At 41.3% G+C, this 21,951-nt stretch overlaps 1 protein-coding gene across 3 annotated transcripts in view; it reads right to left on the minus strand.

Moving 5' to 3' along the window:
* Positions 1-7,841: 7,841 nt before the first annotated feature.
* The window catches only part of LOC125901605 (contactin-associated protein-like 4), a 225,919-nt gene continuing 211,809 nt past the window's right edge, over positions 7,842-21,951 (minus strand). For all 3 annotated transcript variants that reach the window (XM_049597328.1, XM_049597329.1, XM_049597330.1), the window contains 4 exons: positions 20,784-20,871; positions 14,316-14,534; positions 12,131-12,202; positions 7,842-9,095 (listed from right to left, as the gene is read on the minus strand). In XM_049597328.1, the coding sequence (XP_049453285.1) occupies positions 8,899-9,095; positions 12,131-12,202; positions 14,316-14,534; positions 20,784-20,871 (576 nt within the window). In that variant the 3' untranslated portion in view covers positions 7,842-8,898. The remainder of the gene's footprint in view (positions 9,096-12,130; positions 12,203-14,315; positions 14,535-20,783; positions 20,872-21,951) is intronic.

Genomic DNA, 21,951 nt, shown 5'->3' on the forward strand with positions numbered 1-21,951 from the left:
ATACAGCTGGATGCTGCAGTAATTACAGCTTTTAAAGCTGCTGTTTACATGGCTGAGGAGAAGCAGGGGGGAATAATTGAGGGATTTAAGTCATTAAAATGGTCAACATGCCAAGTGGAGGAATAAAAGGAGAGGCAGAATCAATCTGTAATGACAGACAGAGAGGATAAATGATGATGAAGGTGAGTATCAGGCTTCATTGTTGTCTGTTAATGTGACTTACAGATAGAGTTGACCTGTCTCATTCAGTCTTTAGATTTATAAAACAATGGAAAGCACAGTCAAAGAGATTCAAATTGAGTTTAAATTATTCATCTGTGTGGACGTGGTGCTGTAGTAACTCTGGATCTGCCAGCAGCACTGGAGTAAAATAGTCCTGCAGCATCTTAATCCATCCAACATTGTGACACCGCTGTAAAACAAACTGGCAATACTGAGCATCTGTTCTATAACAAAATATACTGTCTTGCATATACCTGGTGATAAAGTGTGATGAACAGTAATAACAGACAAGGAGGATACTCACTCTTTGTGAACCTGTTCCATGTTTCATCTACTGAATTGCACATCAGCCAGTCCTGCAGGCTGGGGCTCATTTAACACTGTCTGATAATTATTTTAAAGTTTAATTTTTAGACTTGGCTTTGCAGTCCAAATAAATCATGATGTGTTGTGAAGATCAACAGTATTAGCACATTTTGTTTTGGGTCCACTTGTTGTTAGCCATACTGATGGCATGGCCCCACAGATGAGACTGAATTTTTTGTCAGTTGGTCACTCACTTTGGCCCAGACTGAAACATTTTCAACAAGTACTGGATGCATTAACATGACATTTTTAACAAATATTCATGTTCCTCCGAGGATGAATTCTAATGAAGCTCAGCTTAAGTTCAATCAGGAAGACTTTCTTTATACTCTATCTAGTCTGAGTGGGCGGAAGTCCACTGCATAGATCAGCCTTTCATTGGGCAGAATGAGCCACCTGCTGAAGTCCCGCCCTACCACCTCCGATTGTGTAGCAGTTTTCAACTGTTTTCAACACGTCCTTTACTAACTTTTGCGGTGTTTGATCTTGCGGGGATGTAGCATTTTTCTGCCATGGTTCGCGTCCTGTAGGTGATATTTTTGTGGGCGTGTTACACCAAAACCTGTTTCCCCCCGGCAATATTTTTGCAAGCGCACCGTTGCTGTGGCACCGCCCAGAACGATTGTGATTGGTTGAAAGAAGTACAAGCACCCGGGGCGTTTTTTTCTCCAATCTTAAAGTGAGAGTCGGTAGCCTGAGTGTCAGACTGAAGCTCCCAGAACCTTCAGTCTGACATGGCTTCCATTGAAGGCGATTTACAAAGGGGAGGGAATTTGATTTTTCCCTAACCAATCAGTAGAGATCAACGACTCACCCAGAATCTGACGTCATTAGTATCCATGCCTCGGGGTGCCGAAAACAAGCGAGCATTGCCCGTTTAAAATGTCTCTGTCGTTGTGCACGCCCAGCTGCATCGCTGTTAAATCCAGTTTAGCAGCTTCCTTAATTTGGTCCTCCATTAACACGAGTAGTGGCGAAATATCTTGATAGCATCGTCAATGTGGTCTGTAGGATCTGTAGCGGTCGCCATTGTTGCTATCCTCACCAGCTACCCACCGGCGTACAGCTTGACATCAGCGTGGTGCTGATTGGCTAATCGCTAGACCCCCAGCGTTCATTGGTCCGTCCAGCGTTTGGACAAGATAAATTGCAAATTCATTGAAGTATGCCAGACCAGAGATGCAAGCCTACTCAGTTGAGTGGGCGGGGTCTATGGTCTGGAACCAGGCTGGAGAGTCGTTCTTTTCTTGAGAAAGGTCTGGTGAGCGAGACTATACTCTATCCATTCACAACTCTTTCTTCATCCCACACCCACCACTTCCACCAATCAGCTGATTATTGGCATTCCCTCTCCTAGTTAGCCAATCAAGCTTTGCCACAATCTCTGTCAGCCAGTCATGTTGCTGCTGCCAAATTTTAAATCTGTTCTCCTCCCTGCTCCTGTCAGCTGTCATTTTAGGCAGAATCATTGCACCCTCCTCCTCCCCATTCACCTCCAGTCACCTTATCCAGAGCCCAGGACGAAGTCATCAAAAGCCCACTCCTCTTCACATCCAGATCATCTCATTTCATCACCACCATTACCACCACCACCACCACTGTCTAGACTCCACAGGGGGGCTGCCAAATCTACTATGACTTTACCACCCTCCTGGAATAGATCGCTATGGGGTCTAATCGCCAAGGAATTTTCACATTTCTCATACTTATGTGCACATGTAAATAAGTCTCTCCTGATTGAAATGACTTTGGTGGTTCCTCTAAACATTTCTCTAGCACAACCAGCGGGTCATAGTTTTCACTTATCTCAGCAGTGGATGGATATGAACAAAATTTGGTAAAGATATCCAAGTTGCCTGTTCTATTGCCACGACATTTTCCACAGAAATTAATGTCCTGCTCGGGTTGAACAGTAGCAAATTTGATCCTCTGACTATTTATTTAGTGCCAAAGTCAACAAATGATGATGGGGCGAACTTTAGGGGTGAACTGTCCCTTTTATGAAATTTTTTTTTCATTTATTTCTTAATTTATCTTACAAATTTTTGGTTCATTTCATAATGTCCTTCAATATCTTTACACGTTAGTCAGAGTACAGAATTTGTGCTAAATATGAATGTATACATATAGGGTAGATGTGCTGGGGCTGGACAGATTCAGCTGGTAGTTTTATTATCAGCAACACCACTGGCACAGAAAACATGTAGGAGGAATTACAAATTGGCCCCCACTGATCATTTTAACACTTAAATGTAGTTTTAAGAGATGCATGTGAGACACAGAGCAGTGTAGCCCTCTGTGACACAGTGTACAGTCTCAACACAAAGGCCTCTCTGTAGCTTCCACCACGGAGTAATTCTAAAAAGGATCACAGAGTAGTGCACTGCATATAATCCCGTGAGCTGCATGAATGCCACTGCAGACTGAATGTGCTGCTCCATCACATCAAACGTTTCTCAAATGTTAACCCAGAATGATATATTCATGTTTTCTTAAAATGGAGCTGTGTCCCTGTGGTATCATCATCCTAATCAAGCACATTAACTGTGTACATCACTGCCAAAAGAGACTGAATCTTTCATCACATGTAAATTCCAGTTGGCAGCAGATTAGTTGATCCTCAGTGCTGCTGAAGTTTTCTCCACTGAGTCTTTGATATCGCTGATGATGCCAAAGATGTCAGTTATCAGCTTCGCATCTCGTCTCTGATCACAACCACTAAGGGGAGATTTAAATGAATCAAACAGGGGATCGCTGATCTGAGGCAGCGGAATCGTCTCGGGCGTCTCGAGTGTTTAAACAGGCAGAGAGGCTAAGTGGCTCTTCACAGAGAATCACTTTGACATCCTCTGCTCCTCGATGCTTCGCAGCTTTACATATTTCCCTCATCTGTGGTCTGCAGAATGTTAACAGCTATCAGAAATGTCAGCGCTGATGGATCTGTATCCTCCCACACTGCGGCTCGGAGAAGCAAATATAAAAGATGTAAATGTATGTAAATTGTCCTGGATGCTGCGTGTCAGCTTCATTTGACAAAGATATAAACGAACGGTTTGGTTTGATTATTTTAGAAAGAATGTCAACACAACAAATGCGATTTTCCTTTTATTTTGTTGTGGAGACACGTCAGCTCTCTGTCCTTCAGACATGTGAATGTAAGAACAAATTGGCTCACAAGCACAATGAGAGTGTATCCTGTTTACATTTATTCCTCTGGTGAATCATCTGTAAAGCAGAAAAACCTCTGGCTACAACAAAAAAACACGATCCTTTGAAAAAACAAAACAAAACAATGTTTTTTTTTTATTTTCATCAAACAGGATTTTGCTCATGACCAAACAACCAGAATTATGGGTAAAATCTGGAAATGTCTATGGCATGTCACTCACACTCACAACATCACTGTGATTCATTATCAACTCTACAGTTAGACTGAACACAGTTCAACCAGTGTCAGAGACTCACCACTGTCCCTCATAAAATTCACTCTGTGAAGGGTAAAGCTGTTGTTACTCTGTTTTTTTCTTACTGTCAACAAATCCCACAAAAAACCAAATTCAGCAATGTGTTCAACTTCCCTGACCTGTCCGCGACCTCAGTCCCACTGGTTAACTAAAGCCTAGCTCACATTACACGATTTTCACCGCCATTTTGACATCGCAGAGGATCTTGAAAGCCACCTTAATAGTCTGCCACGACGAGTCCTCATGTGTGAACAAGCCCACGAGCAAGTCGCTCCCTTGTCTGTGACTGGGACTGGATATCTGGCATGCTAGAAAACTGGAGAAGTCTGACACGACTGACAAAGAGCATCAGCCAATGAGAGGCGGGAAACGTCCCACATCAGCCACGGGAGGACGGAAGAAATGTGAGGAGGACAAGCCGCAGGGTTGCCACTTGTCAGGTCTGCTTATTAGCCGCGACTTTGGGCTTGTTTCTAAAGTGGAGCTGCTTATTTGGGCTTGCTCTCTAAACGTCGCCTTTCTCTATATATATATCCGTCTAATAATCTGATCTGATTCAACACTGGGAAGAATATCCATGCCTTTACGATGTGTTGTCTCCAAGTCAAAAAATGTAGTTTGGTGATGTCACCGCGTTACCTGGAGCTCTGTCGGTGAGGGCTCGGTGGAGAAATCTTGTGTGGTGTGCACACACAGGTCGTAACGCAGTTGGCGAGGCTCCCCATGACAGAAACACATATTGCCAGATATGAACACTCAAAAGATTATGATAGTCTCAGCGATGAAAAATCAGGGTGAAAATCGTGTAATGTGAACCAGGCTTAACCTGTCTCATGATGCTCCCCAGCAAGCATTTTTTGGTTTAAAAAATGTCTGATAGCCGTTTACATGAAGACCTGACGTCTAGGCTAAATCACGGCTGAATTTGGGCTGTCAGTGAAAATTTGGTAGACGTCTAACCATAGCCAAAGTGTAGACGTCATCAATTATACGGCTATGTAGAGACCATGTCCAAAAAATGGAGATAAACATATTTTAATTACTGTTGACTCTCCATATGTGATTGAATATCATACCGCACGCCATCTGCAATGGCGAAAATTACATTTAATCAATTTCAAAATTAAATCGGCTAGATTTGGGTTACATGTAGCTAGACTAAATTGGAGCTAAATATAGCCAATACGTTTAAATGACGACTATTGCTTGCTGGGTCTGATCCCAGCTCACGTTTTTTTATTAGTGAGTGAACAATCCAACGCTTGGTGAATTCTGCTTCACAATGATAGTAAGAGCTGACATCAAAGGATTAAAAAAAAAGCACTGGTTCATGGTTAACATGTAAATACAAAAGATCATAAACATATTGTTACATTTTTTTTTTTTAGCAAACGTTACTTAAAGTGCACCCAAAAATGAAAATTCAGCCATTATCTACTCACCCATATGCCGAGGGAGTTTTAGAGTCTTCACAACACCCTCTCTGTAGACCGTGCTCCCGTGTGTGCGCTTGCGCAAGACTGAGAGACATGGGCACTGCCTTCATGTGTGTTCACGTGCTTTCGCTGGTCTTGTGTGCAAGCGCGCACACGAGCTCGGTGTACAGAGAGGCAGTTACAGCTACAAGCTACAATGAGGCTAAAAACAGAGTTCAAATGACATTTTTCCAAACAACTTTTTATGTCGGGGCTTCAGGACACTTGGATCACTACAGATGAGTAGTATGGAGATCTGGGGCGCCCAGCCTCCATTAGGTGGAGTTGTGTTGCTACCCACTCTCCCCTTGGATCTCCGCAAGGGATGTGAGGACTCTTAAACTTCACCTGAGCCTCCCTTGGCATATGGGTGAGTAGATAATGGCTACATTTTTATTTCTGGGTGCACTATCCCGTTAAACAGGAGTAAACAGTGCATTTGTCTGGGACTATTTTCAGCAGTGGATTAATACACATTTGGTGGCTTGGAGAGAATTTACAGCACTAGGATGAACTACAGTGTGTGTGTTCATGCTAATGCAGAACATGCCACCTAGTGCAACAGTGTGGCTCATTGCAGTGTTTTTATGTTTTTGGTCAATAATAAAGCTCCGAGGCACAGAGAAGAAAGTTACATAAATCACGTTTTGACTACACAATTTATTGTTTGCTTCAGTGTTTTTGTGGGATTTGATGACAATGAGGAAACTGCAGAATATCGCCAGCTGTAAGGCCTGGTCTCATCAGCATTTAAAATGTCAAAAACTCATGTCAAAATAATTTATCTGAGTCAAATCACCAAGGGTGGTGTATATGGCCACAGGGACAAAGTAAACCCAGGACAATTTTTCACATGGTGTTCAACTTTGGTGAACTTTGACCCACAAGTTTGTGCCGCAGATTGGTTATAGCTTTGAGGAAACAGAGAGCCTGAGAGTCCACACTGAGTGAAGCTGTTGCAGCTTAGCTGTGTTGCACCCTGTAGTTTCACTTAACCTCCTCTGTCGGAGAATAAGCTGCTCCAAAAAAGAGGAATATTTTGGAGATGGTTATGAGACAGGAGTTGAAGGTATAGATCCAGATTGCTAAATGACAGCTTCCCCCTTCAAAAACTGTTTTACTTAATGACATGATGTACAATCTGGAGAACAAAATGCCCAGTGCACAGAAGCTCTGAGAGCTACTGTGATTAACGAGTGTGTTAGCGGTTAGCTCGTCAGTTACAGTCGTCTACAAATAGTCATATGACTAGTCTGTACATCACACAGGCTATACAACCAAATATTTCATAAACGCATGGATGAATTTTGCTGTTACTTTCTGGTGTGACCTAACATTCACCTTTTACGTGTAAGAATAACTGCAAGAATACAGGATCGAATGTAAACTGTTGTGATAGTCTTTTTCTGTTGCCTGAAATTGGTTTGACAAAACAAAAAAAAATGTTCACAGTGACTCTATACTGAGGCTGAAGGTCAAACATCTGTTTCCTTGCTTGTTTGCACATATCACTGCATACATCAGTGACTTGCTGCTTATGTTCTCAGTGGATGCTGTCTAAAAAATTCAGATGTTCCTCTCTGGATCTTGACAAGCATTTTACTTCACTGTATTCTTACACAGTGTCCTCCAGCTGCGCTCAGTCTGCAAGATTATCTGGCTGTCAAGGTTACCTGTTGAGCTCCTCTCGGCAATCAAGTGCTGCACTGCAGTCGCTCTGCTGCAGGATGGCTTCTTCTTCTTCTTCTTCTTCTTCTTCACCACAGAATGAACTCTCTGGAATCAAAGTTGTGGCAAAGACAACAATGTGTGGCTTCAGCTGTTTTGAGGTGGAGAACAAAAGAAAACACAAACAAAGAGATGAATAATGCACTTTGAAGTTTTCGCAACTTTTGTCATTAAAATCCCATCTGCGCTTTGGGGTCCTGCGGAGAGACGGTGGTGTGTGTTTGAGAAACAGCTGCTGTCGATCCTCTTTCTGCTTCTCAACCTCCCTCTATCAGCAGCACTCTTTACACATGGGCTGAATTAACACATGGGGGGATTTGCTTCATTTTCAAGTGTTAATATCAGGCTGTTTTCATTATATTCGTGTCTGCTCGACAATGTCTCTCGGATTATCTTTCCGTCTCACTCTGATCATCTCTCTGCTTTCAGTGGAGTCACACACAATCCACCTGTCAGACCGAAGCAGATTAGCATTTCAAAAACACATTAACCGTCTCTGCGTGCAGTGAAGGAGGTGACAGACAGCCACAGTGTAATAGAGTCTACGCTGCTGTCAGTGTTAAAAGCTCTACTCTTCAGAGACATGCTTGCAAACTAGAAACCTTCAGAGTTCATGGATCTATTTTTGTTCCCGGCTTTTGTTGTACTTTCATGTTACGATGGGAAGAACAGAAGAGAGGAAAGACAGAACTAAGTATGAGTGAAAGAAAAACAAGTAGAAATAAAGTGGACATTTATCCCTACTGTCTAAAAAGTCTCCAAGTCTCTCGACCAGCAGCTTCCAGACTGCAGTGCACCGTTTCTCAAACAGCTCAAATGTGCTCGTGGCAATGATTGGAGCAAGACTATGTTGACTTTGAAGACGTCTCTTGTTAACACCAAACGTCTGTGGTAGCACAACACTGCTGAAAAAAAAAATCACTCAAGAAAATGTTTAATTCATGTGCTGTCTGGAGTTAGAAAATCATCAAACAATGTCCTGGTATTTGGTGGATGTTTGCAGGCTGCAAGGACTCTGACAATGTTTGCACATTTTCACACAGGTTACTCTTCATCAGTGCTCCACAGCCTCTAAAGAGTGCATACTGTTCCTCCCCTGAAGCTCTGCACAAAAAAGTCATTACACGTCAACACACTACCAAACACCGGCTCTTATATAATACTCTTCCTGAGGGCTTAATTACAGGTCAAATATTTCCATTTCCAATTAAGCAAACATCCATTCATTATCCTCACAGAAACGTGCATTAACCAAACAACCCCAGCCACCATTCCATGCACCCTGAATCACTGACATAAAGTTGTGTTTGAATACTTTAAACCATTTAAACAAAATTCACAAAACAGAATCTCAGTTCAATATGACAGTGACACTAGTTAGCTGTAGACATGACTTCCACATTTACATCTTTGAATATGTACAACACCATATAGGTCCAGCACTGTTGCCTGTTTGTATCAGTATATACATTATATACAGTAAAAGACAAAACTATGTGCACTGTTCCTTTTTTTTTTTTTTCCATATCCTGTGGAGCCTCCAGTGAAGTCTCTGAGAGGCCCTGAGTGCAGCGTAAAGTCCTGAGGCATGGCAGGACTCCCCTGTCTGCAACCACCAGTTCATCAGGTCATCAGGCCTCCAGTTAAATGAAATACTCCTTTGGGTTTTCAGTGGAGACGTTCTGGGAGTCAGTCTGGTTATTGAAAGGAAAATCTGGGCTGTCCTCCTGTCTGACTCCCTTTACTTCCTGGTTTCGATATGTCTCTTTTCTCCGGTAGAGGAATCTGGCAGTTATTGCCAGGCCGGTCACAATCACAAAGATCACCACTGCTATGACACCTGCAAGGTATAGGACAGTTACTCCGATTAGGACAAATATTTGTTTGATACGATACGATATGATACGTATATCGTATCGTATCCAATCGTATCTAATCATATTGATTTGATACGATACGATATAATACGATACGATTCAAGGTGAGGTTAGCTTAGACTGTGGAGTTATGTCTTGATCAACTGAATACAATGACCATGTGCAGTCTTAATACGTTTAAAACTTTGCACACTTTAGAATTTCGTAATCAAAACCTAGAATGTACTAGTGGCTAGCTTGCAAGCTAACAAGATACTACATGTACTGCAGGATCATTTGGTAATGAGGGGAGGTGTATCACTACTTTTGTCGAGGCTACTGCTTTTCCCTTGCTTGCAACCATTGTGCTAATTTAGGCTAAACATGTTCTGTACCAGTGCACAGATGTGTCCCACAATAAACTAAATAAAAACATTAATCAAAAGGGCAGTTTAAAGTAAGATTAAAGGATGATATTTACAGCTTTTCCATTTGTGCATGGTTCAGCTACCCCTCATCACTTACACTTAAATAGAGAACCAGTTTCAAATGTTTACCTTATTATTTTATTTGAGTTTTAATTTCACTGTCTTCTGGAAAACAACTGTTTTGTTGACATTTCTGTTCAGTGTGACAATCAGTTTTATGAGACTTGAGAGTGATGACATCGTCTGCTTTAATTTTTGTCAGATTACATTATGCTTCTGTGGTAATAAATTGTAGATTTTTCCCAATGATTTCAAACTTACTGCTACGAAAACTTAATCTAATTTAAACCTTTTATACAGTAAAATAAGCTGAGGCTGTGAGGAGGGGCCAGAAACACCACTCTGTAGAATATAAAACACTGACACATTATTTGGAAGTTGTTGATAGTAATATAAAGTCAAACAGCTAAAAAATAAAAATACTGCCTGACAACCAGTGGTGGAAAGTAACTAAGTACATTTACTCACATACTGTACTTAAGCAGAATATTAAAGTAACTGTACCTTGCTTGAGCGAAAATGTTGTTCCTTTAACTTCGCTACAATGATTTAAGAGCTATACATTTCAAATTAGGATTTTACATATAAAATATATCAGTATAAAATATGATCCATTGTTACAGGTTAAATGTATAAAGTCAGAAAAACTAGCTCCACCTTTTATAATGACAACATTAACGAGGACCTCTTAGGCCTCATTTACACTGCAAGCGATGCATTCGCGTAGCGCTCACGAAGCGGTCCACAAGCGTCGCAGCAGCACACGTGTATTCTCACCAAAACCGAAGAGACGCGTCGCGCAGCGGCAGCTGCTGTCCCGTCAAAATACAAACCACATCCGAACAGTTGGTGGCGGTAGTGCACCATGTTTGCAAATCTCCAATAAACCCCAAAGAAGTAGAAGTGAGTTTGGACCCTAAGCTCAGGATGGACAGGTTTGCGCGCCAGTGATTCTTCCAACGCTTGGAGAAAATATTTAGCACTACAAATGGGTAAGAACATGAAACATGCGCCTGTAAGGTCTCGCTTGGTCAAGGGGGAGATGTCTACAGTGGCCATGAGAGGTCACAACACACGCAAACTTGTGTTTTTTGTTGAATACCGCGACCATTCGCTCGTGACTCACACAAAAAAATGCGTCTCTTCTATTTTCGAGCTTGCTTGCGAAAGCAGCGCGACTCGAGCAGCGCTTGCGGTGTAAATGAGGCCTTGTGCTTGCCATGCTATGCTACTTTTGGTCATATGTTGTTTGTGAAGATTTTGGTTTATAAGCTTGTATTGATAATTTTCACAGTAGAAAATGCGGCTATTCTCTGCAATGGTGGTGCAGAGGCACCAAGAGCACAGATGTGAAAGTCCTGGAAATGTTGACCAATCAGAGCAGACCAATTAGAGCAGATTTTTTCGGATAGGGGGAATCAAAGAGACATGCGCTTAAATAGAGTATTTCAGACAGAGGGTGAATACAGGTGTTTCAGCACATGAATTATGTGGAAAATTAAGTGTTTTTTGAAGATTAAAGCATGTAAACATGTTCTAGAAGAACCTGAAAATGAGCATAAGAGATCCTCTTTAAAGTTCCACCTACATATTAACACTATCACAAATAGCAATGATCCTTAATATAATAACACTGACCGCAGCCACTATGCATCATGAGTACTTTCACTTTAGATCATTTTAATTACATTTAAATGCAGGACTTGTGCTTGTAATGAAGTATTTTTACACTGTGGTATTGGTACATTTATGTGAGTAAACTATTTGAATACTTCTTTCACCACAGCTGACTACCACCTGAGCAGAGTCCATATTTTAACTCAGCTGTGACAGTTTGAAGTCTGAATCCTGGAAGCCTTGTTGCCTGCTGACTGACACACTGTCTTCCTGTGGAATAAATCTATCACTGCGGACTTTGGTCACACAGCTTTAAGAAACTGTTGTGATGATTTCTGCCCATCTCTGCCTCCCCTGGGTTTGTGAGCTCTTTTCCCCTGCAGTCTTGTTTGTTCTACTAATCTAAACTTCAATGCACAGGGAACAGAATGTCACATATTTAGACTCTGCTGTACTTTTCTGTTCAGCACATTTCATTACCCAGAGAAAGTTTCATTTAATTGCAATTCCAAAAATACAGCTGAAATCAATTTTGCACTGCATTATTGTGGTTTGCATTTGAAGATAACGGCGTGAGCGTTTCTCAATCAGCAAGTCGTTTCAGCTGGGGTTTAATTAGTTCAGCTGTCCTTTGTGCACTGAGACACAGAGTCACACAGATTTAACAGACACTTTCAAATGTCTCTCACTTTTTCCTATCTACACGCTCACAGGAACAAATCAATCTTCACTTTGAATCAATCTGAATGTGCTGAAACATTTAGCAAAAACATTTAATGGGATATTTTTAACCCGTCACTTCACCTTCCAGCAGATCTTCGCTCATCAATGAAATATTGAGTGTAATCTCTGACTCTGATAGATAAAAGAAGTCCAATACAAACATTGTAAAACATGGTGAAACAGTTCAGTACCTCCAATCAGAGCCGAGTCAGTCCTGATGGCATTGACTAAAGGTTGACCTGAACCCACTGGACCAGACTGGTCTACAGCAGAGAAAGAAGAAATGAAAGAGGGAAATGGACAAGAGGTGAAAATGAAAAATATGAGGAATATCAGAAAAGCAGAGATGATTTAAAGGAGAGGTGGAGAGAAAATATGGTAAGAAAATAGCAGCATAAAATAGCAGAATAGAAAAAAAGAGACAAGGGGAGAAATTCAGAGACAACATCACAGTATCATCATTCAGAGCAGACAGGGAATACAGCAGCAGCTCTCCAGAGGACTCTATTAAAGCAACATGAATCTGGATGAAAACGAGACCAGAGGAAAGGCACTGGAAACTCCCCTCTGTGGTCCAAATTAATTATCTCATCAGGCACATTGTCATGAGTCTCCTCAACAAGGTGTACATACTTAATGAACCCATTACACAGTTTTAAATAGCAGCTCCTACCAAGAATAGATACACACACAGAAACAAAGGGAGAAACTCACAGATTTCTCACTTTAACGATACTACTTTTGTCTGTCTCTTATCCAACCTGCTGTTACATATTTCCCAAGCATAATGTTAGGAAAGGGTCAACACTGGGCATTTAGGACACAGAGAAAAGCTGTGACATTTAAAATGAGAAGACAATAACATCCTCTAAATTATCTTTTTTTTCTGCTTTTCAACTCCCATCTGCTGTAAACAACCATGACTGTTGCAAAACAGCATATGGCCAGGCGACTCATTCCAGTTTTTTAGTCATTATGGAAGAAAAATGGGGCTTTTTTGATCAACCAACTTCACAGGGCAAAAATTTACCATTGAGCCCCCTGTTGACTCCGTCCCCACCTTCCACCCTCTGTGTATTCTGTTTGAAAGCACCCCATTGCCTCCAAGTTGCAGAGTATACAATGGTTACACACTGGAGCATTCAGCAGCTAAAAAGCCAGAGATTTGGTAGATGCCAACAGCAAAGCTAAATTCTGCATTCTAATGTTGCTCCATAGCTGCTGGATGTGTAAATAAGCAACTGTTTGTTCGCCATATCGACGCAAAACCTGATATTGTGTTCATAACTTGCTTCTGCTGAACTAAATGGCCTTAAATATATCTGTTGCAGTTTTTAACTTGTGATTGTTGCACAAGAAAAACTAAGATCTTAAAACTTGATTCTGACATGGATACATTATTAGGTAATGATGCAGAAGCCACATTAGTTCACACAGTGGTTTAGTTGTGCAAATTCCCTAATAAATTAGCAATTCATTAAATTAAATGAAGCTCAGCATGAGTTCAGACAGGAAGACTATCTTTGTGCTTCATTCATTCCCAACACTCTCTCTTTCTCACTATCTCTGCTTCAACGTAATCAACTGATGATGGGCATTCGCTTTTCCAGTTAAACCAATCAAATTTTGCCATGATCTCTATCGGCCAATCACGTTGTGGCTGTAAAGTTTTAAACTGTTCTCCTCTCTGCTGCTGTCAGCTGTCATTTTATGCTGAATCACCGTGCCCTCCTTCACCCCATCCACGTCTAGTCATCATATTCAGTGCCCAGGTTGAACTCATCAAAAGTCCACTTCTCATCACATGCAGATCTTAGGCACCCTCTTCATCTCGAGGGTCTGGACTCAATAGAGGGGTTCCCTATTCTACAACGGCTTCACCACCCCCCTTAAAATATGTGACATCACGATGGGGTCATCCTTTTCTGCACATGTAAATTCTGTCACTCAGAATGAGTCCCTCCTGATTGAACTGACACATAGTAGAGCTGGTACCTGTGGGGTCCCTGGGAGTCTGCTTTGCCCAGTTTCTAAGCCAGCCTTGTTTACATCCTAAAGGGCAGGAATACATCAGCCTTGCATAGACAGCAGATCAAGAAAGTGTTGGCAACCAACACAAACCACTGTATCGGCAATGAATAAAAATAAGTACATAAGAAAAGTCAGCTGGAGGACAGACTGGTTGTGGAGGACTGGAGGAATCCCAGAACAGGCACTACTTGAGGCCAAAGGACACATTTCAAATTCCTTACAAGCCTTTTAACACAAAACAGATCTCCTCTCACACCGCAGAACCTAAAAACAATCCACAGCACATAACATGTTAGTCAAGTAACACAACTCAACCTACAAATCTGACTCCTCCTCCTCTCTTACCTGACAGGTGGTGTGTGTTCTCTGCTGCGTAGGGATTGGCTGAAGCTGAGGAGCCGCAGTTGGACTGGACTAAAGGTCCGGTGATGATGACAGGGCTGGTGTCCGGGTGGAGCAGAGCAGCTTTCAGAGGGCTGATGGAGTTAAAGTGGACCACTGAGAGACAGCCGGTATAACCGAGAGATGCCAGCCTGGCAACGTCTGGATCCATCTCATCGGATTCTGGAGACAGAAAATGAGAGGGAGGCTTGAATAGCTTGAATATCTTACTAAACAAATCAAGACCAGTTCCTTTGAAACAAGTTTAACAATGTAACCCAGGTGGTTCCTGACAAGATTACTTATCTTTATCAAAGATCAGGTTTAATCATCCTAAAATGGATATTTTGAGTTTTTTCAAAAATGTCTTTTTTGCCACATATTCCAGGAAGAGATAACACAAAAGAAGAAATGATTTTCTTGAAACAAAAGCAGTTCTCAATTGTTTTCCACTAGTGCAGTGGCCGTTTAAAATGGGCCAATTGCTTGGCCTCTAGTATTGCTTCCAGAAAACTTTCCAGAGCTAAAGCGTTAATTCCAAAATTTACAGTACTGACACTGAAATGATTAAATTGCTCGTCTCTTTTTCTCCATCTGCTGTTGTACTGTAGCAAGCAAATGTGATGACCCTCCTCCCATACTCTAGATGGCTCTCTTGCTGAGAGGAGGGTCTGTGGCTGACTGAGCCACACCTGGGCCCGGTGTGTACTCCTACTTCCTCCATTGTCAGTTTCAGGCTGAATCCAAAAGTCCACACTCCACCGCAATTGCAGACTCGCGAACTTCCCGGAATGTCTGGGAGTGCTAAGGGCTGTCCAGAGCTACAATTCATCCAGTCCATAAGGGGCCTCAAGTGGACTTTCTGCAGACTCCAGAGAGTCTGCTTGGGGACAGATTAATAGGCACTGTTCATCAACTTATATGACATATGTGAAAATGACAGCAGTGATAGCTGAACATTTCCACAGCAATGAGTAAAACAGTCAAGGGCTGTCTATCAGCCACATGCAGTCTCTGCCCTCGCAGATTTTACGTGATGACAGTAAATACATCACGCTATGTCCAGCTGAAGTCCGCGAGGGCTCAGTCTGCATGTCCAGAGGGTGGACATTTGGATTCAGCCTCACTCTCTCTCTCAGCCTGAGGACACCTCTGGGTTATCACTTATGTCATAGCTTTTGAGCTGGGCTGTGACAAATGGGGGCTCGTCCACTCCGTTGACCGGTAAGAGGTGTGTTTCACAGTTCTGCTCATTGTTGTGTTGATGGGCGGAGACTGTGAGGGAAACCTGTGATTAGTATAATGAGTTTGTAGCAGTTACAATGTGCCTTGTTTTTGTGAATGAGATGCACGATCAGGCAGAAACATGTTGTGGTTCCACAGGAGCTGACTAGTAACATATTTACAATACAACATGTGATTGGTATCAAATCTCATCTAACTCTTGGCAATAAAGGCAGTAAGTGTATTTTCCAAAATGCTGAACTATTTCTTCAATACAAGTGTGACGACCTGCTTTGTTCTTTGAAATACTGACACTCATTTCAAGATTAAAGAAAGAAAGTACAGTTTTAATGCTCAATGTGAAATGAAGCACGTTTTTGGGATGGGTGTTTTTTATGGTTCTCAGAGCATAGGTAAACTGACAGGAACCATTGAGTGTCAGAGAAAGAGCTCAGAAATCTGTATTTATCTGTCCAAAGTGTTTTGACTTTTAACCTTTGGTTTAGAGGCTATACTCTCTAATCCAGTAAGATGACTCGCTCAATAAAAATCACAATACACACAGACAGGTTCATTGACTCTACCTCACATTTCCCCGTTATCAGAGCAGGACAACAGTGGCAGAACATTTACTCTAATGATTAGCACAAACGCATAACCTTACAAATACAGCCTCATTACAGCAGACACACTGTCAGTGATTGAGCTCCCAGTCTGCATCTATCACTCCACAAGACAGATGTGCACTCTCACCTCTATCTGTTTACTTTTGACTTCAATCCCTTCATCATTCACCTTCATTCCTTCGCAACAGTGTAAACAGCAGCTGTGAAAGCCGACATTACCGCTGTAAGCAGCTGCATCAGTGTCTGTTCAGATGACTGAGAGGTGACTGTGTTTTTTACCAGGACACATCTGCATGTTGATGAGAGCAGCAGGAAACATTACTGCAGCCTGTAAGCTCCTCTCAGCTGATACACACTTCACTCCATCACCTCTCTCCCTCTCTCTGAATTCCTTCCGGGTCCATTAGTTAGGCTGATGGATGACAGGGTTGACAGGAAATGACAGAAAAATCAACTTTCCTGCTGCTTTTCTGATCCTGATCTGACTCTCTGCCTCCGCTGGTTTGACAGAGGGGAGAACTGGTCACAAGCTGACATGACGGGGTTAAAACACATTGTGCTGTGCTGAGTTACAATACACTGGAGCTTTACATCCAAATGGACAAAAGATCTGTATTAGTTACTCCACAAGATATGTGGTGTGCATGTTTGCTATGACACATTGATTTCAATTATTATACATTTAGTGGATTTTAATTATTTAACAATAGATTTGGACAAATAAAGGAAGATATCAGCGGCCAACAACATGAAATTAAGCTGGCAAAGAATTTTCCTCTCAATATGGCATATTTTTTATCATCTTCATGCCCAAAAATGCAAGTAATTATAGTTTTTAGCACCAGCAGATCAGAAATACCAGAAGATGAAAAATAAAGTATTACCAAATAACACATATTCATGCAGGTATGTAAGTAAATCATAATGTAGTAAAACATAAATAAATATAGCCTACTTTTTATTTAGGGTGCCACATGACATCACACACTGCTGCATGCTTTTTCAAGAGTACTTGATTAAAATATTCCAGAAAAAGGCCACTTGAATTAAACAAAATGCAAAGTACTGCCTCGCAACTGTATGCCTCCGCAAACCAGTCAAGTTGTAGTTACAGTTTACTTGTCTGCCCAGTCATTTGCAGCCATGACAGTAAACAGTGCTTTCATGATGGACACCCAAAATCAGTGTCACCAATTCAGTATCTGACAAAATGTCTCTCCTTCTGTTCCTGAGTTATGCTGTTGAATAATGGCCAAAAAAGTGTTTTTGCAGAACATTATGATGTCACAGTGAAGCTGACCTTTGACCTTTTGGATATCAAATGTCATCACTTCACCATTTGATCCTATTAGACATTTGTGTGAAATTTTGTCATAATTAGCATAAGAATTCTTGAGTAATGGCCAAAAACATGTTTTGTGAGCTAACAGTGACCTTGACCTTTGACCTTTGATCATCAAGGTCTAATCAGGTTATTCTTGAGTTGAAGTGGGGGTTTTTGCCAAATTTTAAGAAATTCCCTCACAGTGTTCTTGAAATATATCGCGTTCATAAGAATGAGACAGACGCAAGGTCACTGTGACCTTAACCTTTGATGAGTAAATCTATTCACTTGAGTCCAAGTGGATGTTTGTGCCAAATTTTGGGAAATTCCCTCAAGGCGTTCTTGAGATATTGCATTTACGAGAATGGGATGGATAGAAGGACAACTCGATAACACACTGCCTCCGGCCATGGCTATTGCCTGCACAGAGGCATAAAAATACTCACAGAAATCATAAAGAGAACACATCCCGATACATTTTGTTTCTGTGCAAAATTAATCATGTTCTTACGGCCATTATTAGGTATTACCTGATGCATGCCTCTGGTGAAAGCTGTTTCTAATAGCCAATGTGTTTCCTGTTAAATTGACCATGCAGTTGTTGTGTCTCTGTCTTATCAAAGAGCTGTGACTGCAGCCTGCGGCCTCTCATGTTATTAACATCTTATATCTCAGCCCGTCTCTGATGGAGCCGCTCAAAGAGAACATGAATAAGTCATGACTGAGCCAATTACTGTCTCGCCCTGATTCTATAAATGCTCCCTGTCCAGGACTTCACACAGGAGCTCAGTGAGGATGTGGTTAAACCCTCCCAGAGGGTAAGGACTTTTTAACAGGCTTAAAATCGGTGCAGGTGCATTACAGGAAAGTATACTTCTGGTTTAACTTGACCCTGCACCCATTTACTAATGCTGAAAATATCCATACCTGCTGAGGCTTCTCGACGCTGTCTAACACATTTCTCTCTTTTTATCTCTCCTGGTAATGATAGAAAGTGAAAGCAGCTACATGATATTCACAACAACTAATCAATTATGCATCAAACTCTTCTAGACTTGTTTTGACAGCTAACTTGAAACCAGCACAGATTCAGCATAATTGGAGTAGACTATGCATAAAGTTGGACGCAAACAAGCTCTTTATAATGAGATTTCTGTCTGGGTGTGCATTTTTATTTATTATTATCTGATTTTCACCCACTTAGAAAATATTAACACTGATATTTTACTCGATTTATTTATTGGAAACTTCAGAACTACGTTATTATTTGGTGTTAAATAACCTCAATCTATAAAACAACAGATGCACAAAATATTAAACTAGCATTTAAAAATGAATCACTCTGGACACAGCCTTTGTTGCAAGTAGATAATTACATTATGCTGTGTTCCAGACAACTTGGAGCTTGATATTTCTGACCTCCTACTTGAAGAAGTAGAACGGAATGCCACTCAATGTCAGAGTTCCTACTTGTAAACTCGACGCAAATCCATCTGCCCTGACTTCAAGAAGAAGCAGTTATCTGATGTCACACAACAGTGGCAGCACTCACGGATGCACACATTCTAACTGGCAAACCATCAACTAAAAGGCAACGTGAAGTTTATTAACTATCATATAATATAACCTTTTCTGTATGTAAATTGATGTCAAAGTGTGCCACCAAAGTTTTAAGGTAGGTGAATATGGTAAACAGTCTCTAAAAGTTAACTTCTCTGCACACAAGCTATTCAGGAAATTGTTAAAAATGCCTAAAAGTGTCGAAACGTTAGGGGTATACAGCATTTACTTATCTTTGAAGATCAACATGCCTTAAAATAAGATGTATAATGATGTCTGTGCTGCCTCATGTGTTGCTTTTCCTTCAGTATTGTTTATATATGCGCTGCTGAGAGTTCAACTGTATACACACCTGCCAAAGAAACATAAGTTTGTTACAGTCATTAGCATTGTACACTTGGGATGCTTGAAAATCAGAAGTTAGAAAATTCAACTGGGAAATTCCAACCTCTGTCTTCTATTTGAACACAGCATCAGACATACCGATAAGTCTGCTTAAACTACTGAATGCCTTTAGGCCTATTAGCAACAACACACATTAGCTACCGTGTTAGCTATCTTTTATTTTGTAGCTAACCTGATAATGTTCAACCATCCACAGGCAAGAAACACATGCATCTCTAAACAAACACAAAAATAGTTCCAGATGTTTAATCTTTTTTTCTGTCTTGTGTAGCAGGAAGCAGTGTGGTCTAGTTTAAATTAGATTAGAGATTTGATTGGATACATGACCTCCGAATCTTCACTGCTCAAACTCTGAGTGAAATTAAATACAAACAAAACAGATACTGATGGACTCGACCCACGCCCCGCACCCCCGCACCCCGGTGCCACCTTGGTTGAAAATGCTGCGCTAAAGTGCTGCCCTCTTGATTAACAAAAACGAGAGGATGTGCCCTTTTGGCTGCCCTCTTGAGTGATCAAAACAAGACGATGTGCCCTATTGGATGAAAACAAGCGGATGTGCCATTTTGGCTGCCCTCTTGTCCCCATGTCTTGCAGTAGGTGCCCTTTATTCCTTTTTGCCCCTGCCCTTCAAACATCCTGAGTCTGTCACTGAAAACAGAACCTTCATACTAAAGTACTTCTTACAGTTTGCCTCAGACTTCTCCTTCAGATAACTTGAATAATATTTCCATTATGTGCAAACAGCTGCAGCTACATTTAGTTCTTTAAATATTCCACAAGGCTGCTGACCAGGTATAGGACGACTCATATTGTACACATCTTATCTTCTTTACATTGAATTTCCAACAAGTTCAGGATCAATTTTAAGGTTGTTGTTTTCATATAAAGAGCCCTGCATGGTCAGGCACCTGCGTACATCTCTGATCTGCTCTATCCCTCTATCACCTTTAGGTAACTTGGGTCTTCTGACCTGGGCTTACTTGTGTACCTCATGCTCAACTGAAACAAAGGTGAAAATGCTGCCTCCAACACTGTGTTAAACTCTTCCTATAGACATTCAAGCTACAGTCTCTGTTGATGCCTTAAAAAAGCAGCTGAAGACTCATTTATTTAAACTGGTGCTGTCTAGTGTTTCTCCGTGAAATGTTCCATGCTAAATAAACTTTACTTACTTACTTAACTGTGTGTGAGACGAGGCAAAACATCTTAAAGCTGTTAATCAAGAGTGTATGTCCAAATGCTCTTTCACTAAAAAGGCCTCGTCTCTGCTTTTACTGCCTCCTCACTTACCTTGCACTCTGCCCAATACCAGCGACTTGATGGCGTTGAATTCTCCGTCAGATGTCAGGTTGAATTCCTCTCCGGCATTCTGGTCAATCTGAAAGAGGAGAATTATTTCCTAAATTTACATTTGGAAACGTCCAACTTCGGTGACTATCAACAGTACATATTGTATACACAGAGATTTTTTGCTTGAGAGTGTCAGAAAATATGATGGGAATTGTCCGGACTGTGGCAAGCATGTATACAGTATGTGCTGTTGACACACTAGCAATAATCTTTAATTGACCAAAACACACCCAATATAATGTAAACCTTTTGTAAATAGTTGTTGAGATCTTCAGACTTAACTGTCACCTATATCGTTATAGTAACGATATAATGACCCAATATGATGGAAACTGATAACATTAGATGCAACTCATATTTCAATGGAGCCTCACAACACAGTCAGACTCAGGAGGCTGCACCCATGCAAGAAGAGGTCACCTTGTTTTTCATCTCAGGGTGCTGATAATTATACAGACATTCAGGCTAAAGTTAACCTCATACATCATCTGAGGCTGTTGTTAACAAGATAAGACATTCAGTAGATCCAGATATGATTATAATGCTTCATATTTCATCTGGAGTTGTCTTAATGTGGAGTTTGTCCCTGCTGCCCTGCCGTAGCTGCATCCAGGACAGTAAACTGCTGACGGGGGCTTTATCATACAGATGAATATCACAATACTGTACGACAGTACACACGAGGAGCGGATGGAAGAGACTGCCTGTGTGTGCATCTGTATGGGTGTTGTTGTGTTTGCCCTTGAGAACAGAGCCTCATTTGGCAAACATGGAAGAAGGTCAAACAGCACATCAGCAGCAGCTGCGTTTTTACAACACTTGCAGTCAGTTACACAGTGTTTTAACTTCAGTGTGTAAGTCGAAAGAAAAAAGACTTGAAGGCCAAAAAGACGTGGCAACACTTCACTTTAACTGTCCCTATTTAGTACCTATATGCAGTATGTAAACATTTAAGGGAGCTCTGTTTCTTGACGTGGAGGTGGTTAAGCCAGCAGCTAGGTGGTGACTCCATACACAGCGCTAAACAATGGCAACAGTGCTAAAAGAGCTAACAGTGTTAACAGTGGCAGAACTGGAGGATGGGTACTATGCTTCAGCACTGATGACA

Source organism: Epinephelus fuscoguttatus, linkage group LG15 (assembly GCF_011397635.1).
Source record: "Epinephelus fuscoguttatus linkage group LG15, E.fuscoguttatus.final_Chr_v1".
In the NCBI taxonomy this organism is placed as follows: domain Eukaryota; kingdom Metazoa; phylum Chordata; class Actinopteri; order Perciformes; family Serranidae; genus Epinephelus; species Epinephelus fuscoguttatus.